This window comes from Seriola lalandi, unplaced genomic scaffold (genome assembly GCF_002814215.2).
Source record: "Seriola lalandi dorsalis isolate HSWRI2012SDOR001 ecotype SW California unplaced genomic scaffold, Sedor1 jcf7180002054559, whole genome shotgun sequence".
NCBI classification, from domain to species: Eukaryota; Metazoa; Chordata; class Actinopteri; order Carangiformes; family Carangidae; genus Seriola; species Seriola lalandi.
The window spans coordinates 252,455-267,104 of record NW_019525112.1 but is presented as its reverse complement, the minus strand read 5'-3'; the positions used below and the strand labels follow the sequence as shown (position 1 = coordinate 267,104).

At 43.0% G+C, this 14,650-nt stretch overlaps 1 protein-coding gene across 3 annotated transcripts; it reads right to left on the bottom strand.

Moving 5' to 3' along the window:
* Positions 1 to 40: 40 nt before the first annotated feature.
* ildr2b (immunoglobulin like domain containing receptor 2b) lies at positions 41 to 14,464 on the bottom strand. 3 transcript variants are annotated; one of them, XM_023415902.2, is made up of 10 exons: positions 14,196 to 14,463; positions 10,196 to 10,525; positions 8,825 to 8,944; positions 6,171 to 6,227; positions 4,741 to 4,887; positions 4,448 to 4,609; positions 4,044 to 4,157; positions 2,983 to 3,184; positions 1,985 to 2,651; positions 41 to 650 (listed from the first exon to the last, which is right to left on the bottom strand). In XM_023415902.2, the coding sequence occupies exons 1-10, from the start codon at positions 14,233 to 14,235 to the stop codon at positions 615 to 617; spliced, it is 1,875 nt and encodes a 624-aa protein (XP_023271670.1). In that variant the 5' UTR covers positions 14,236 to 14,463; the 3' UTR covers positions 41 to 614. The 3 variants fall into 3 exon arrangements, with proteins under 3 accessions (XP_023271670.1, XP_023271672.1, XP_023271671.1); XM_023415904.2 differs by lacking the exon at positions 4,044 to 4,157 and having other exon boundaries at positions 14,196 to 14,464; XM_023415903.2 differs by lacking the exon at positions 6,171 to 6,227 and having other exon boundaries at positions 14,196 to 14,462.
* Between the last annotated feature and the right edge of the window lie 186 nt (positions 14,465 to 14,650).

The following is a 14,650-nucleotide window of genomic DNA, read 5'->3' as shown; positions in this document are numbered from 1 at the left end:
ACAAATACATATAAATACAATCAAGTCAGACAGCGAAGACTTCAGCAGTGTTTTCTTTATTCAAAAAGTATTTAAGCAGTGCAATTAAAATCTGCAGAGCAAATTCAAGGTACAGTACTTACACACAGCACAATATCAACAACAGACAAACACACACATACAAAGTGAACCTGAGTTGCAGTGTACTGAGTATGAAGACTGTAGGGAAATAAAACAACTGTGGAGTCCTGCTTAGTTTACAAAAGTCCAGTCTGAACTTGGCAAATAATTATAAAAAAAACAACACACATCTTGGCACCGGTGTAAAGTGAATCCAGTGACTGGACTCATCAAACTCAACAAATAAAACTGATCCACATGCCACATACACAACATCTGTACACACACGTGCAGAAATACACAGGTCATGCACTTGAGTAAAAACAGACACATGCTGCTTCATGCACGCTCCTTTTTCCGTCCACTAACGTTGTTTTTCAGTGCAGTTATTTCAGTGAGATGAGTAAGACTTCATGAGGCTGACGGTAGAACACTTATCCCCTCCTGCGTAGCCACAGGACGGCTTAAAGTGAACGGACTAGCAGTGCTGTGCGGCTGGAGGCTGGGAAACCTTGTCACACTATGAGAGAGTCCCTGCTCAGTGCGGTGCTCTGTCGAGGGAAACACCGAGAGCCACACATTAGAGACTTCGCGTTCATGCTCATGCAGGGTTAGTCCTGATGCCTGAGGTATCCAAGCTTTACTACAATTCACAGAAACCATGCAGCTCAAGCCTTGTTAGTATTGCCTGTGATACTGATTCCATATATGTCGTTTTGGAGCCAGACAGTAAGCAGTTGTAACACGGTTAGGTTGCAAGCATGAACAGATTCAAATGTTTAGTAATTTCAGTCGCTCTCTTTCATTCATTTCTGATTTATACAAAAGTGTTACAGCTACTTATATAAAATCATGTAGAAACTAAGTTATAATGAGTCAGTGTTAAGACCATAAATCTTGCATGTAATTGCACAAGAGAGTAGGGAATCAGATTATGTGCATAATACTGTAAAACATTTAACAACATGTAAGTACGAGGCTGTCGCTGTTCTGTTTTATTCTTACTGTCAACAAATCCCATGAAAAGATCAACACTAATAATGTTTCTCTGTACTTTCTTGACTTCCCTCACCTCTTTTCAGTGCTGAGCAATAACTGTTGATTCCTACTGAACATGTAACTCTGGAAAAAGGGTTTTTTGGGAAGCCTTTGCCTTTATCTGATAAATACGATGAGCTGAGAAGAAAGGATGACATGCAACAAAAGGATTCTGCAGTTACACGGTCGGTCTCCACATTTTATACTGAAGAAGCCTCTTGGATCAGAGGTGAGACGTGAAACCGAGTCCAGTTGCCCTCAACTCAGCTTTCTCGGATTGCACGACATCTCATAGTTTTATTTTTAAAAAGCTTACTGATATCCTTAAAGGGCTGAGGACTAGTGTTTTAGCACACATCACTCAAACAGGAGTAAATTGTGCATTTGTTGGGGACTATTTTTAGCCATGGATTAATACATATTTGGTGGGCAAGTGCAGTTTTCCTCAACCCCCGGGCTGTGGCCCATTACCAGGCCTCAGAGTGTTTGCTACCAGTCTGCGATGAAACAACGTGATTCAACAGCTGAATTATAGTATCTATTCTCTGTTTTTGGGAAACCCCTCTAGTTTTATCTTCCTGTATTGATGTACTGTTGTAAAGAACAGTTATGCTTATGGCAACTGTGCGTCTCACTGATGTATTTTTAATAGTTTATAGACAATAATGGAGAGCAACAGGCCGCATCAGTCTTTGGATACTTTTGTTTTTTCATGGCATTTGTTGACAATATGAGAAATGTAGAATATCACCAGCCTTACCCTGTAAATATTTACAGGATTTAGAGGCTCCTTTCCTGAAGAGCTGAAGAGGAAGGAAGTCCTTTGTTCCTGCTACAAGTAACTCACCAGGTTTCGGCTCCTGTCTCTCTCCTCTCTTCCCCCCTGCAGTGTATGGGACATTCCCTGGTGGGGGCGGGTGTAAGAGAAAGGCCTCGTGGCTGGTTCAGTGGTCCTGTATCTCTCAGATCTGGGAGGTTCTGCAGTGCGGTACCGGTCTGCGGTCGGGTCAGCCCTGCGGTACCGCTCCGCCTCCCACTCAGAGTACGGAGGCAAAGGGTCCTCCTCTTCTGGACGGTTGCTAGGCGACCGGCTGTAGTAACTATTGCTGCCCTTTCCTCTGGAGCTGCCTTTGGAGGGAGTGTCACTGTCCTCGTCCATCCTCCCAGCACCTCTGTCCCCTCCCTGCCCCCTCGCCTTGCTCTCCAGCACATTGTTGAGGAAGGCGTCATCGTATCCTCTGCTTTGGGGCGGCCGAGAGGGGCGGTCACTGTCCCATGTGTCCCTTCTCTTTTGTGGTAAAGGTGAGGGGCTGCGGCGCCCCCAGTCATCATCTTCATCTCTGTAGAAACGCCTGGGAGGGCTATAATCCCGACCATAGAACCGGTCTGGAGGCTCAGCCCGTCGAACGCGGGAGCCGTAAGAGCGGGCAAATTCCTCCAGCTCGTCCAGGGAGCCGGTGCGCCCTCTTCTGCTCAGCGTCTTTCTCTTCAGGTGCTCTGAGCGAGGGTTCCACCTACAGCAAGGAGGAGCGCACAACTCAGCACAGAGTGACATTCAAACAAAACAATTTAGATTTGCATAGTGTTCAAATGAGAGGTTGCATGTGTCACAAGTTCAAAGATCCCATTTATGGGCACTTGAACTTCTTGGAAAATTGAAACCTCTAGGAAAACTGTGCATCATTAGTGGTGATGTCATGATAATTGAAGTTAGAAATGTTGTAATAGTCCTCCAGTTCCTGGCCTGAACCAATTAACAATAACATTTCATGGGGCCTTTACTCTCTTAACACATGAACAAATGCACATGATAAATAACACCAGGAACATAAAATGAAACTCTACCTTCTGTCTAGTTCATCGTCTGAGAGGTGTCCCCTGTCCCGTCTGGGCCTCCGACTCTGTGTAGGTGGAGCCGCTCTCACCACCGACTGGTCATCTAGATCTGCGATGGGCGGGAGCGCCTTCATCTGGACCGTCTGATAGGTGTGTCTGAAGTCTGTAGTCCCTCCATCATGCAGAGAGCTCAGCTCTGACAGGCTACTGGCTGTTGCAACAGACACATCACTGAAATCACATTTGCTATTTTTATGGTAAAAATACATTTCACAATTTTCAGGGATGTTGTGAAATGTTGTAGTCAAACATTTCAGAATAAGATGTGGTCGGCTAGAAGTACTGAGTGAACGTGTCTGGGATAAAAGCATGGTACATGCTGACTTTATAATAATAATCATGAACTGATTACAGCTGACTGCAAATTACTGAGAGCAGACGCATCTCGTGCCACCTCCAACTACTGTCACAACCCAACTGAAAGGATATATCTATTCTTTAGTCCTCTTTTTTTCAACAAAATCATTAACAACATAGTTAATGACCAATAAGTTCAGATACATCTTACTCCTTTGTGCCACAGAGCTCCAAAAACCTCCAAAACTATTAACAACATTCATTTGTTTACAATTCATTTCATTACAATAAACATGGGAACTATAGTTTTATTTTGAGTCAGTCCCACCATCATGCTGCACTAATACTCACCAAATATGTATTGATTTGCCAATGAAAATAGTTCCCAGCAAATGCACTATTTTCGTCTGTCTTAGTAATGTTTGCTGCAAACTACAGTACCCAGAAGTAGTAGTAGAAAGTTACTGACACATTACAACAGAGTGGGACCCTACATGCAACTCTTTTCAGTTAGATGTTATGAAATGAATGTAAGGGTTACATGAAGAGCAGCACTAGTTATTTTACACAAACCATGCACATAAAAGAGAAACATTTGGACAAACACACACACATACACTCTCGCACGTGCGCGCACAAACACACACACACACACACACACACACACACACACACTGGCACACTGACACACTGCCTAATCTGTGCAGGCTTACGTTTGAGTGCAGCCATCTTGGCAGAGGGAAGCTGAGCCAGCTCCTTCTCTATGTAGTACAGAACTTTCATTGAGTCCTTGTCTGGACTGGCTTTCAGTCGATAACCACTCTGCACTGTGGGCACACACACAAACACACACACCCGAACACACACACTATACTTCAGTGTGTGATGCACGTTCTTATAAGGCAAAAACTAACAACCAAAATCAAACAGGTTAAGATTTGATTTAAACAAACATGCATGTTTGCCGGCAGACGGCTTCTGTTCAGATTAGAGACAGACTTGAGGATGAGGGATGACCAATGAAATGAGGGTTAGTCAAGTCAGTGTTGCTGAAAACAGGCTGTTACAGAGCTCTCTCATATCTTTGCACCATATCAGCTACATTGATGACGCTCACCTCCAGCCAGGTTATTCTCCACTGAGGGTATAGAGGTGATTTTTGGGTCCACAAGGGATGATGGGGCAAGAGGGACCACAGTAGGGACACCAGGGATGTAGTAGGGATAAACAGGAACCTGGGGCGGTTGTCTACTCTTTGCCAGCTTCCCTGCCTCATACACTGTGCAGGAGAACAACGAGACAGTAAACCTTCCGTGCAGAGCGATTGAGGTGAAGTTGATCCTGAGAATGCACACAAAGTAAAGACGGTCATGTTTTTAAGTAAGTGGTGTAGTTGTTTCTGTTACTCACGGTGTCGTGGGCAGCAGCAGGTGTCAGGACAGCAGCAGCAGCTGACGTAGCAACAGCAGGAGTGGGGACAACACTGGCACCAGCAGATCCCCAACAACAACAGGAACAAGATGCTGCCCAGGACTACAGATCCCACAAACGCCCACTCTGGAATAGACACACACACACACACACACACACACACACACACACACACACACACACACACACACGCACACATGCACACGCACACAAAAAAAGAACAAATACTCTGTTTCAGTTCCCCTCACAAAAGTTAAAAATAAGACGTACAGATGAAGCAACAATTTCTGCTCGACAACCTCCAAAGTCATACAGAAGCTTTAAACTGTTTTTAAATTATGTCACAGTGTGCTGACACACCCTGGAGTACACTGTTACATCACTTCTGCAAGGCAACAAGTTAAACCGCTGGAGGTCAGCAAAAAGTTAAGTTGCTCTTCAAAGGATAATAACTTTGGGTTGTATTTTCATGGTTGTCATTCCTACTGATGTCAAAATGTGGTGACATCAATAAAAATAAGTCAGATGGGGCAAAAAAAAAAAGTCATACAGGCTTTAACAAATGTTAGGGTAAGTTAAACTTAATGTGGACGAGAAAATGAAGATTTAAAAAAAAAAAAAGATTTCCAAACTGTCCTTTGTAAACATCCATCAAAGTTTAAACAGCAGCTTCTCGGGGCAACTGAACTTGCCTCACATGTGTGTGCACCATTTTATTGTGTGAAATGAGGGATGATTCGTTGCAGCATCTGAAAATTTAAACTCCTCCGGTGCTTTGTTTTAACTTGAATGTTTGCAGATCTCAGAAGTTTCTCTGGTGGGTATAATATCACCATAACTAGAACCAAGCTTGAAATGCTGGCCAACACTACACCCAAGCTGTCGTTCATTACAATCTTCTTTTAAAACCAGTTTCTGTTTCTTTCCAAATCAGTATCCAACAACCACAGAACACTAAAATAGGACAGATCAGCGGATCTTGAGGGAACTCTAAGTGACTCTTATCCATCTTCACATCTCTTTAACATCCAGACTGTAACAACACACTTCCTCAGGGCGTGCCGAAAAGCAAAATCAACTCAAGGACCCTCAGTAAGGACCACATCCTCTGTGGAAATCAAATCATGACCAGAGGTAAAAGATAAGTCGAATAAGTCTGCTTTACGTTGCTTCGTAACCAGCTGTCTGTGTATATATTCAGGTGGGGTTAGATCTTGTGACTGGCAATGCTTCGTCAGTCTGACTGTAACAAACGTTGGATAAAAGTTCAGTGTCGTCACGGGCTCATGATTACACAGTTGTTAGTCAAAGAGAGTTTTGATTGGTCAGTGAGAATTAAACATTAGGCGGCATTAGGGAAGCTAGAAGATGACAGGCAGTGAGACAAAAGTGCAGGTGAGGTGCCGTACCTGGCATAATCTCCACATCAAACTCAGGTAGGATATCGTCCCGCTCACCTGTCCTGCCTGCAGAGAGAGGGAGAGCACAGGTGAAGGCCGGCAGAGGAAGCAGGAAGCAAGAATCAAAGGGTAGCAGAGTGGATGATTAACGGTCATGCAGTAATTGAAGAACTGAAGGGACTAACTTTTTACACAATCGACAAACACAACGTAACAAAGCATTAACGTATATTAAATGTACTTGCCCACATAAATGAGGTTGATATTTGTGGTTTTTTTCATCTAGCGCCACCATAAGGTCAAAATTTCAGACTGGCCAGAATACTTTGGTTTAAATATCTGACATTCCCATCAGCCTCAGCTGTACTCGTGTTTAGCATGAATTTGTAAATGTTAGCATGCTAACAGGCTACACTAAAATGGTCCACATGTTAAATACTATACCTGCTAAACTTTAGTGTCTTAGCATTGTCACTGTGAGGATGTTAGCATGGTGATGTTAGCATTTTACTCAAACCAACGCCGTACCTTGGACCAGCACAGAGCAACTAGCATGGCTGTAAACTCACTGATATGTTTTGGTGTCCAGACTTTGTGCAACTAAAATATGATGTCATAAAGTTTCCTAAAACTTCTAACCTATGAACATAAACATAAGTAATGTAAGTCAGAGTTCAGAGTTCAAAGGTCAGACTTATCTTACTTTAAATCTGGTTTTAGCAGAAGGCCTGCTGTGCTATATTTCTGTGAGAAGGTGCACACCAAACATACGCCTCTCTGTAAACAGCACACCAATGAATGAATGCACAAGCCGCTATACATGTAACATGCACACCATGGCACACACACACACACACACACACACATCAAGAGGTGCCAACAAAAGCAGCGTGTGAGGACGAAGTGGGGGTTTGGGAAACTGGGGCACATAACGATTCTAGGGCAACAATTTACCATGGGAGCTCATCAAAAAAAGGTCACACAAGTTGTACCGTTGTGAAACAATGTCTCGTTTGTCCTACATATACAAGACAAAGAGGTCAAAATGAGAAAACCAAAAAAAATTCAAGGTAGTTAGAATAAAAAGAAGAAAAATACAAAAAAAGCAAAGGGACTGCAACAGGTGTGCTGAGACTGAAACAACACTGCAGGTGTTCATGTCTCTGGTGTGTGTTTATCATGAGGTGGCAAAAGACCATAATTAGAGTCCAGTCACTGTCTGATCTGTCTGACTACAGGCAGAGACTTAATACTCGGTGGCAGTCAGGCTTTCAGAGTGTGCTGAGTATGCTGTTTCTACGGAGGGGGAAAACAACACAGCATACCCTTCCCTGATAAAATAAGTACTCTTACTATACACTGGCCTGGCACACTCATCTAAATACCATGAAGCTCAGTAACACTGAGTAACCTGAGAGAGCTGAGGAGCTATGCAGCCCTGAGAGGGAGGGAGGCAGTGAAAGATGCAGGGAGAGCATGCAAGGTCGAGGAATGAGTAATGGAGGAGTGCGGGTGAAGATTTTGCAAGGAAAAAGGGGCGAACAAAAATTGTGAAAAATAAATCCTAAAGAAAAATGAAACCAGAGATTAGGGAGATGTTGAGAGAAGAAACAGCACAAGTTGGTGCTGAAACACTTTGAAATGCCAATCTTGCGCTGGAGTGGTTTTACACACTTTGTAATTCCAACTTTGTAGCTGCAACGTGGCAATGCTAAAAAAAAATGAATTCTAGTACCAAAAACAGTGTAGTCAGTGTAGTTATTCTTAACCCCCCCCCCCCCCCCCCCCCCCCTTCTCTCCTGTGAGCTTGTTATAATCAGATTAGCGCACAGCCAAGGAAGCCCGTATGAATGAGCAGACTTTGATACTGCGAGCTCATCGTGTCAGTCTTAACTTAAAGGAAGAAAACCGTTTTGGGTAACTTTCAGATCACACTGTTGTTAGAGTTCAGCCTGGTTCTGCCCCTTCTGTACTCCCCTCTCTCTCTCTCTCTCTCTCTCTTCATGTGTGCACCAGCAGCAACCCTTAACATGCTCCTGTCTCCTCTGAAAAAGCACGTTGCCATGGTAACAGCTTAAGGAGTGGCTTTGGCAACAATGGTCTCCATAATTTCTCTCCCAGTGAGTGGACGTGCTACTTCAAGGTTTCATTAACAGTAGATGGTGAATCTCTGATCTTCAGAGAGACAAGAGCTTTTAATCAGCAACAAACACAAACTACAATGAGCGAATGTAACACACCCAAACAAAAACTGCTATATATTGTATAGTATGATCCCATATAGTCTTCAGAGCTGCACAGCCCTGACAATAACAGAGTCCAACTAACTTAAGATGTACCTAAAGTACAGTCCAGCCAAGTCCACGTCAGGCCTCTTAAGTGGACAAACAATAGCGTCTGTCATGGAGGATCAGGACCATGTAAAGAGGCAAGCACCATTTGGCCGTCTCCATGGAAGTTGTTGTACGGACACTTTGGAATGCAGGAGACAAAAAGACATTTCTAAAACCTTTACCAACCTATAGAAAGACAGCTCACTGAGCTTAATATGCGAACAAACAAACGTATAAACAAAGACAACTGTAGCCAGCCGATCGTGATCAGGTTCAGAGTGAGTCTGAGTCATGTCATTCCTTTACTAGAGAAATGAAGCGCAGGCATACCTAGCACAAGTAACTCCAGCTGGCCTTCGTTCACCCCCTCCAGGTCGTTAGCAATAATGACTTTACAGAAGTACACTCCACTGTCGCCCCACTGCAGCTCCCCGATCCTCAGGTCCGCTTCTGCACAGAGACAAGAAACAAGGTCACACATACTGCGAGAGTTGAGAGGGTCAGATGGCAGGTGAGTGTTTAATCGCTGCAGTTGTGAATTCAAAATGATCCTCTATAGAGCATTGCTTCTATTTAATGAGATTTTGAGCAGAGTCAGAGAGCAAATACTATAAAATCTATCTATCTCTATTACTCATTCTATTTCTTTAGTGGTTCTATCAGGACATAGCTCTTGTACGGTGCTCAGCAGTAAGTTTGTAGTGACCTGATCTTTGTCTTTCCTTTGAAATGTCATTTTGTGACATATTTACCTTGATATCATTTTCAAGTCTGTATACGCTTAAGCACAGTAAATGACTCCTCTTTGAAGTTCTTATCGCATCAGGTTGTGGGTGCACAGCACACTGACACACGTGTATTAATGTATGAATACAAGATATACCTGCAATTTGACACCAAGTAAAACATACTGTATTTATATCATTATTATGTATTATGTATTAATCTGTTGATTGTCTTTTAGATTAATCAATCGCTAGGTCTCTAAGAATATGAAAAATGCCCATAATGATTTCCTAAAGCCCAAGACAGACTTCCTCAAACTGCTTGTTTTGTCCGAACAACAGTCCACAACACAAATGTATTCAATTCACAATAATATAAAAGACAGAACAGCAGATCCTCACATTAGCAAACCTGGAACCAGAAAACACATGCCATTTTTCTTGAATAAATTACTTAATTCAGCTCTCAAAAGACCAATTAATTAATCAACTAATTGCTTCAGCACTAATGTGATTAAACTTCATAAAACCAAGATGAAACTAAATACAGAATGTTTCCATGTAAATAATAAGAAAAACCTTACATATAGAACTAAGTGATGACAAACAATTAATTTATTGCGTCAGTATTAACGGTGCTGAATGACGACAGGAGAGCATTGTTGAATGTGGTTTGTTCCATTAATACATTTAGATAGAAAACAAGTGTTTTGTCTTGATAAGGCTTGAGGTTTAAAAGGAGTCCATGGATGAATGGGAGTGAGAGCAGGAGGTGGTGATGGCATGAGCGTGTGATGCCTGCTCTATTGTAAGACAAAGACAAAAGAAGTTTATTTAGAGAACAGGAAACACAAAGCACACTCAGCTGGGATTCCTGCTCTGGGATGAGTGTAAGGGTGCGGTGTTCAAACAGCTGCAGCAACTCTTTCTCATTAGGTCGTATCTTTCTCATAGAGGATAAGAATGATCACATTACTGTTTATGATGGAGATGTCTCTGCCTTTGTAGTGCTCAGCCAGCGTCATGGAGGCTCCCTGCGCCGAGGCCACAACCCGGACTGTGCGGCTGCTGTCGGAGCACTCCAGGTGGGACGTGGCTCCCATCTCGGAGGTCTGGATGGCCAGAGTCTCCGGCAGGGTGAAGGACTCTCGAGTGCGGTCTCGGCAGTAGGACTTGTACCACCACTGCACCACCGGTGTCTGGGTGGAGGCCGTTTGGTACTGACATGGGAGGACCACGGACTGGAAGAGCATCGCAAACCGCTGCTTCTCCCGCACTATGACATGGACACCATCGCACACACACACTGACACAGACAAAGCAAACAGGGACAGAATGGCGATTAGTGCATCAGCTGAAAGTGTTGAAATTTCACTCTCAGACAAACAGACACGAATATGAGCCTTTAGTCTGACACCTGAACATGGGATGTGACTCTTCAGAGCAGCTAACGCCATGCACAGCGTTGGATTGGCATCTAGAAAAACCACATTCACTGCCTTAGTTTGGTAAGTATAAGAAGCTAAAACTAATGCAGTCCAATTCAACTGTCCTGCAATAAACCCTACATTCATAAAGGTCCACACATAAGGTCCAACTTTTGTTTAAAGGGTTTACATTTCTCAATACTCACATACTGTGAGGCCCATGGCAACAGTTTCTGGTGGCCATACTTCTGTCCATACTGGCAGCAAGTGATCCCTTCCTAACTGTGATGCTGGTGCAAGTGATGCACGTCATTCTGTGCAAAAACAACTCCTAGAGTTCAGTTGAAGCTAATATGAGGTTCAGCAGCCTGAGTTACACTAATCAAGCCGGTATCTTCCAAAGTTACAGACTTGTTAGAAGTTTCCGCTCTGTGTTGTGTTTTCTTGCAGCAATGTGATGGAGGAATAGTAACATCAACAGCAAATTTGCTGCTCAAAAGACTGTAACTGACACCTACCTGGTTTGTCTGACTGCTGAGGATCCATATTAGTTCTGGGTGAACTTGAGAAAGCATTTATGCACAGAGTGAGGCTGGTGAATTTGACCCCTTGCATCAGGAAGGCGTCTCGTATTGGCCTGTGAGTGTTGTTTTAAGATTGACCTGAAAAATGTGGCTGCAGTTTTTGGTGCTGCTGAATTCTACTGTGTTATTCTGCAAGGTGGGAACCGAGCACCGACAAAAACAGTTTAAAGACCGGAAAAAGGAAGCACGATTGACATCTTGATTACTGCAAAAACAGCTGTGTCTCTCGTTTGTCCGCATAGATCATCCATGATGACTCTGCACCTGGGAGATACAGTCATTTGTGTCATATCAAAGCAGGAGAAAAGACAGGAACAGAGATTAGGTGTGTGGGGGGCTCCTTTATTTCTCGGTACCAGGGTCAGGAAGGTTAAATTCCAGTGTGTGTGGGGGGCTGGGAGGCCTGTGGAGAGGCAGGGGGTTGTCATCACAGAGGGAGGGGATGGAGCGTGGTTGCTTTCTGCTAGTCATATTAGCTCTAGGTGGGGCAGGAACTCACTCTAAACATTCCCCCAGAAGACAGGAAATCAAAACAAAAGCAAGTCCACCAGCCTGCCTCTCCACTGGACCAGAGCGAGGAGCGCACAGCGTGTGTTTATCATGTTTATCTAAAATGGATGCTTTTCCTGGTTTCCCCTGTAGAATGAGAGCAGGCCGCCACAGTACAGCAGCTAACTATTATTTCCTGTATCAGTTCCTTTTGGACGACTATTTTGATAATCGAGTCATGGTTTCAAGCAAAAATGCCAAACATGACCTATTTCTGCCTTTCTCTGTTTTTTATGATTTTAAAGGGAATATCTTTGGGTTCTGAACAATTGGTCAGACAAACCAAGTAACTTGGAGCTGTCGCCTTTGGTGTCCGGAGTATTGTGATGGACATTTTTCACTATTTTCTGACATCTTATACTTCAAATGATTAGCAGATAAATAGATTATGAATTTAATATTAAGTTGCATTATTTCTTTTGATTGGAGTAGGTGTTTAGTCTATGAAATACTGTTTCTCAGAGTCCAAGTTGACGTCTTCAGATATCATTTTGTTCGGCTGAAGCTGCTCAGTTAACAATATTGATGTACAACTGACAAAAAACAGTAAATGCTCACAAGTGAAAAGCTGGAACCTGGGAATCGTCGACATTTTTGCCGGAAAAATTACTGCAACTAATAATCACTTACTGATTGTTTCTCTGCCTGTCGACTAATGGATTAATTGATGTATTGTTTCAACTCCAGCGCCCACAATGCATCATCATGACAAACTGAGCCCAGTCAGATGAGCATCATTTGGTTAGATTTATCTGATGCAATTTAACTACACAAGTGCAGAACAAACAGTGATGATGGTGATTAAGCCAAATGATTTTACAGGATAAGAGGAGGGGTGACCGAGCTCTAAATTCCTCCCACGAAAGAGCACTGGTCGTCCCTTTGTTTCTTCCTTTTCATGGACCAGTCCATTGTTAGGGCCCCCCTCCTCCTCCTGTCCCACTTGAGGAGCTGAGAGAGGGGGGAGGAGGTCACAGACTCCTAACCAATGGGAGTATCTGGCCTCGTCCAGCTGGTTGCGAACAGACCAATTATCAGCTAGAGATTTAAACCAAACCGTTGCAGCATGAATGCCGTCAGTTTGAGGTGAGAGGAAGTCCGGAGAAACAAACACAGAAACTGCTGGATGCATCACCTTTAACTCCCTGTTAACTATCGTTTACGTGAACTTCACATCAGGTGTGAGTCACTGTAGGTTAATGAACAGGTTGCAGAGTCAGCACACTGTCTCCTCCTCCACCTATGTGCAGACTAAAGGCCTCAATTCGAGATGAGATTACTTTTTAAACCAGTGTGCGGTCACAAATGTATTCCAGGTCAAAGCTCTGCGGCTGCATGTTTCCTGAACACGATCAGACTTTTCCTCTCCAAAGCTGTCACATTTCCTGCCTTTTCTGCGACAAGCATTCCTTCACATTGACTCACTGGGCCAACAAAAAACACTGATAAGAGTGAATACAGTCTTCATGCTTGATGAAAAATTACACTGCAATGTTACAGCAAACAGGAGTACATTACTTCCACACGTACCATCACAAGTATATTTTCAGCCCTCTTGAGAACTGATGTGAACTTAGTGACACCTTCTTGTATAAATTTGCGGCAACTTGTGTAAATGATTGCACCTGGGAATAAAGCTGCACCTAACTATTACTTTCATTTTCAATTAATCTGAAAATTCAAGTCTACAAATTGCCATAAGATTTGAAAAATGCCCAAAGTGATGTGTTCAAATACCTGAATGTATACAGCCAATAGTTTAAAGGTGAAACATATGCACTCTACTATCATAAATGACAAAGAAAATCATCATATCTTCATATAGATTGGGAACAGGGAATAATTAAAACGATTAATCGATTATCAAAATAGATTAATTTCCTGTTGATTGACTAAGCAGTTACAGGACTAATCACTGCTGCTTTACATGGGTGTACCTATAAAGTAAAAGCCCTAATATTGACCATTGTACTTCACAATGTACAATTCTGCTGTGATTGAGTAAACCAGAGTAGTTTCCTGTACAGACAGGCCAGTAACAGCACAAATGATTGGTCCATAGAAAATATTATTATCATATCTGAGGAGATACTGAAGCATATACTATTAAGTACAGTCAGCACAATATTGATCACCACACACTATCCCAGGATTACCAGGGTTGCACCATAAAGCCCCTAATGTGTTATTAATTCGTTAAAACGGGACAAACTGTTTCTATAATAAATTTAACCCATCTCGCTTAATTGACCCAATTAAACAAGCACACTAAGTTTTAATTTAACTGAAACGTTTGAAGCCTTTTACATACAGGCTATGGTTTGAAGCCACGGTGAAGCAATAAGTTTACATTGGATCAACCTGTTGCGCTGTTGTCGTAAAGATGGCACGTTTTATAGAGGAAAATTAGACTTACATGATGTTCCCAGGAAAACAGCCAGCTGGTAAAAGTTCATTATAAAGTCCGTTTTTATAGTAAAGTACAGTTTATCCGCATGTTGGTCATCTCGTTTTCCGCTAACTGCGCCTGCTGCAAACAGGACTCAGACTACGACTAACGGGACTGTACCACTTCACACAGAGGTGAGTCCAGCACGAACACAACCCCGCTCCCGAGAGCTCACAGCTTCCGGTGCCACTGTCTGGGAAACGCACGAGCAGAGGTAGGAGAGTTGTTGTTTTAATTTAAGATAGTTTATCAGCTGGAAGCTAATTTTCAGGTTTTCTGAAGCAGGTGTAGCAGCAGCGCTAACCGGGCAGATAGAGAGGTCTGTTCGGTGTGTGTGTGCAGCTGGGAGGGGGCAGACATTGTTGATATAACCAGGACAGTCTTGGTTGTGAGTTTTGAGGAAATTTACTGCAAAAAAACAA

Excerpts from the sequence above, each read along its gene's own strand:
- ildr2b (XM_023415902.2), bottom strand. The coding sequence starts at position 14,235 with ATGAACTTTTACCAGCTGGCTGTTTTCCTGGGAACATCAT. Across the intron at positions 4,158-4,447 it reads GGAGAATAACCTGGCTGGAG|TGCAGAGTGGTTATCGACTG; the intron begins GTGAGCGTCATC and ends GTGTGCCCACAG. Across the intron at positions 2,652-2,982 it reads GACGATGAACTAGACAGAAG|GTGGAACCCTCGCTCAGAGC; the intron begins GTAGAGTTTCAT and ends TCCTTGCTGTAG.